Below are 3,692 nucleotides of genomic sequence, written 5' to 3' on the forward strand. Positions count from 1 at the left end.
ATACGATTGCGTACGTTTTGACAGTTTCCGTTGCCTCTGATTCCCTAACAAAAAATGTTTCGCGCTGCTCTTTGCAGTAAGAACGTGAGTGCTATTAATATTAAATAATCGTCAGAGGGTGTTTTCGACATTGTGACGTGAACCATGCAGATCAAAATATAATCTAAAATCACGCATTTGATTAAATTTTTCGAGACCAATGGGAATTATACACACTCCAAATAATCTAAACGTTGTTTCCACCTGTCAAAAGAAAAAGACGGACTGATAGACATGTGCTCAGCTCGTCGAGCTGAGTAGATTGGTATATAACACTATGGGTCTCCGGGTCTTCTATAAAAAGTTCGTTCTTGGAGTGAAATGATAGCCTTTCAGTACAACTCTGTTGTACGAGAAAGGCAAAAATGAGTTTGAATTTCCTTCGATTGTAGAAATAGAACTGAATGTTTTTGTGTGTTCTGTGTGCAATCTGATGCCACAGAATGACAAGAGGTTAAGCAACTTACTTTAGCGAAGCATCTGAAGAAAATTTCAATCGTTAGGGGGTCCATAACTAGCGCTTATTTCCAAATTTAAAATGTTATTATTCTCAATTTGCGAACCACTGAATGTCTTCGGGGAAAAGGAACACCCTGTGAGGTATCATACTTCATATAAAAAATCCAAGAGATGGTATACAACCTTTCTTTTATTCGGTAAAAAATATAATGCTACGTTCCGAGAAATATATCTATTAATTTGCATATACCTGCGCACGCACAAACGCACACAAAATCTTCAAAAATATGACCACGTGGTTTCTGGATGGCCCCTAGTAGTGTAGGCGACAACCCCTTCGCAAGAAGTGGGTTGTTCGGGTCTCTGCCTAGGAGGCCAGAGGCAATAGTCGGCAGCTCGGTGCGCAGCGCCAGCGTGGGTCACTTAACCTTCTCTCCGGCTATTTTTTTTTTCGTCCAAGTGAGTTGAACTAAAGTGTGTAGACTTTTAATTGACGTTCAAGTCAAGCGACTTGCTCAATTCACTTGTCCGATATAAACTCATACCATATTTTATTTCATCGATTATAAAAAATAAAGGTAATCGATCTTGTATTTTCGAACATATTCGGTAATGAAAAAATAATAGCCATCCCTATTACTCTATATATTTCGAGATTTTTCGGTTGACCACATGTCATATTGCCATCGATGTTTTACAGTGATTCTATTATTTAATCTAAAAGTTAAATATTATAATTGTTAAACAGTATAATTGTTAAATAGTGTGCCAAACGATGGCTCGAAGAAGGTTGAATGCGGCAAAGAAAAATCTTTTGAAAAAGGCAACGAATAAAAACGCATGGTTCGTTGCCCAAACGATTCCTGAGCTGAAGGTAAACATAACCTCTAAAGAAGGATCCGATAACATAACGCCAAAATTGGACAAATTTACAACCTGATCCCATCTTTTTGCTTTTTGTGTGACTCTTATAAAAGTTCCCCCAAATAGCACGACGTAGATTAGTGTTTTTCTCTAATACAGTTTTATTTAAAATTTTAACATATAGCAAAAAAACGAAGCGGAGTCAATTGACCTTCCACCTGGACCTTCCGGTGCACAAATGATCACGCTCTCGGAGCAAAACTTTGATTTCTATTCCAATTCCGAAGAGGTTGATGCTGAAATGAGTCAAACATCGGTTGTACCAACTCTGGGGCCACTATTGCATACCTATGGCCGCCGAAGATCTATTGAGCAGTTGCTGCAGGATTGGGAGACAGTTCCGTCGGTCTCTGATATCAATGTTGATGATAATACGATCAAAATCGTACGTATCGAGTCCCTTAACGAGAATGCCAATCCACTATGCGCATCGTCACCGGGTGTAGTTGTGATGGATGCTCAATCAGGTAATTTTTATTTCCAATTCAAGAACAGTTCATCTATTAATTTATTTGTTTGTCTTTTAGGTTGCTCTTGTGGAAAGTCTGACGAGGTTGAGAAACATAAAGCTTCGATGGAATCTTTGCGGAGAGAGAGGGATGCATTGCTTTTAGAGAACGCTCAGCTAAAAGCTCAATACACGAGGCTGTTAGATTCTCTAACATCGAAACTTCTACCAAGGCCAGAGAAGCCATTTTATGAGGAGGAAGAGGAGTTTCTGGATTGTGAAGTTCTAATACGATTGTCCCATGAAGCTGGTGACAGCGACTATTTGTTCCTGAAGTTCCTCATGATGAAGTTATTCCCAGATGGTTTGGTTGGACGCTCAGTAACGGGGCGCCCATCAAACAATCCCCCCGGCCGTCCAAAGAAAAGCGATATGGGGTCCTCTGAGAATATGCCCTCCATGAACCACGAAGTGAACAGAGAAACAGGAAAAATACAACTGGACCCGGTGAAGGTAAAGTGGATAAAACGTATGTAGATTAGTTTTTGGTTTTATTGCAATCTCGTAATATTATTATTTTATGTTTATAGGACGTCTAAACGAGCGCCGTATTTTCCTACGCGATGATGCTGTAGCAGCTAACGTGTGCTACAAAGGCGTAGGCCACCTGATGACAAGGGTCATTGCAAACGCTTCGCGTTAATTCAATTTTATTTTTTCTTAAGGATTCCATGGTATCAGCGATAATTTTAACATGTCGTGAAGTTGATTTTGTTTTAACCAGATAAGCGTTGATGTAGTCAAAAAATTGGACTTTTTTTATTTTGAGGAAAATAATAAGATGTTTGGTAAGCGTTCTAAACTCAAAAATATCTGTATCATCCGGAATATGAAATCAATAAATTTGTTATAATTTATTTTTCGCGATATTTTCATTATTTTCAACGCATCATATTACAAAAATAGGAGAAAAAGCACCCTAATTAGTGGTGGCTACAAATATCATGTTGGTAACAGAACTTGTTATCAAATCTCCGTAAAATTCCCGTTATCACTGTTTGACAAGAACATCTGCCTGATAACATAATGTGATGTTGAATAAATAAATTAATATAACAAGTTTACTTATCAAGTTGTTCATAACGATAACAATGTGAGCTATTAAAATGTTTTCACAGCATCAATTTATTGTTATTGATTGTGTTATGTTGGCTGTTTATTCGACCACAATGAGAACAAACTGAGTTTTCGCAAAATTGATAACCAAAAGGTGTTATCAGTTTGTTTGCAAACTTTGCTCGGGTTTAGAATCCCTTCTGGAGTAAAAATGGAATCCAATTTAGGATTATGATGGGATTCCAATTGAGATTTAAATTGCATCCCATTCGGGATTCGTATGGACCCGTTTGGGATTCAAAGGGAATCCTATTTGGTATTCGAAAGGAATCTCATTTGGGATTCGAATGGAATCCGCTGTGGGATTCGTATGTGTCGTGACCGGACGAGGTTTCTAAGCTCGACCGTTATCCACAACAATGCTCAGCAAACTGATTTCCATCGTCGATTCGTTCTGAACACATTTTTGCGATACCATGGAGCTCAAATAAGCTCAATACACGTTGATTCGTGTTACTCAATAAATTGATGATAATAGTATTTTGATAGAATAATTTTATCATAACTTCTAATACCAATCTTATCAACTACAGTATGAAATGCATTTAGTATTCGGATGGATTGCAATCGGGATTCGAATGGATTTGGGATTTGAATGGAATTCGAAAAGAAACTCATTTGGGATTCGAATGCAACCCCCTTTTGT

The 3,692-nt window shown here is 37.9% G+C and overlaps 1 protein-coding gene across 1 annotated transcript; it reads left to right on the top strand.

Annotated features, from left to right (window-relative positions):
• The first annotated feature begins 1,600 nt into the window (after positions 1–1,600).
• LOC134204659 (uncharacterized) lies at positions 1,601–2,660 on the top strand. The gene is made up of 3 exons (XM_062679439.1): positions 1,601–1,889; positions 1,950–2,399; positions 2,461–2,660. The coding sequence occupies exons 1-3, from the start codon at positions 1,601–1,603 to the stop codon at positions 2,571–2,573; spliced, it is 852 nt and encodes a 283-aa protein (XP_062535423.1). The 3' UTR covers positions 2,574–2,660.
• Positions 2,661–3,692: the final 1,032 nt, after the last annotated feature.

Source organism: Armigeres subalbatus, unplaced genomic scaffold, assembly GCF_024139115.2.
Source record: "Armigeres subalbatus isolate Guangzhou_Male unplaced genomic scaffold, GZ_Asu_2 Contig803, whole genome shotgun sequence".
NCBI classification, from domain to species: domain Eukaryota; kingdom Metazoa; phylum Arthropoda; class Insecta; order Diptera; family Culicidae; genus Armigeres; species Armigeres subalbatus.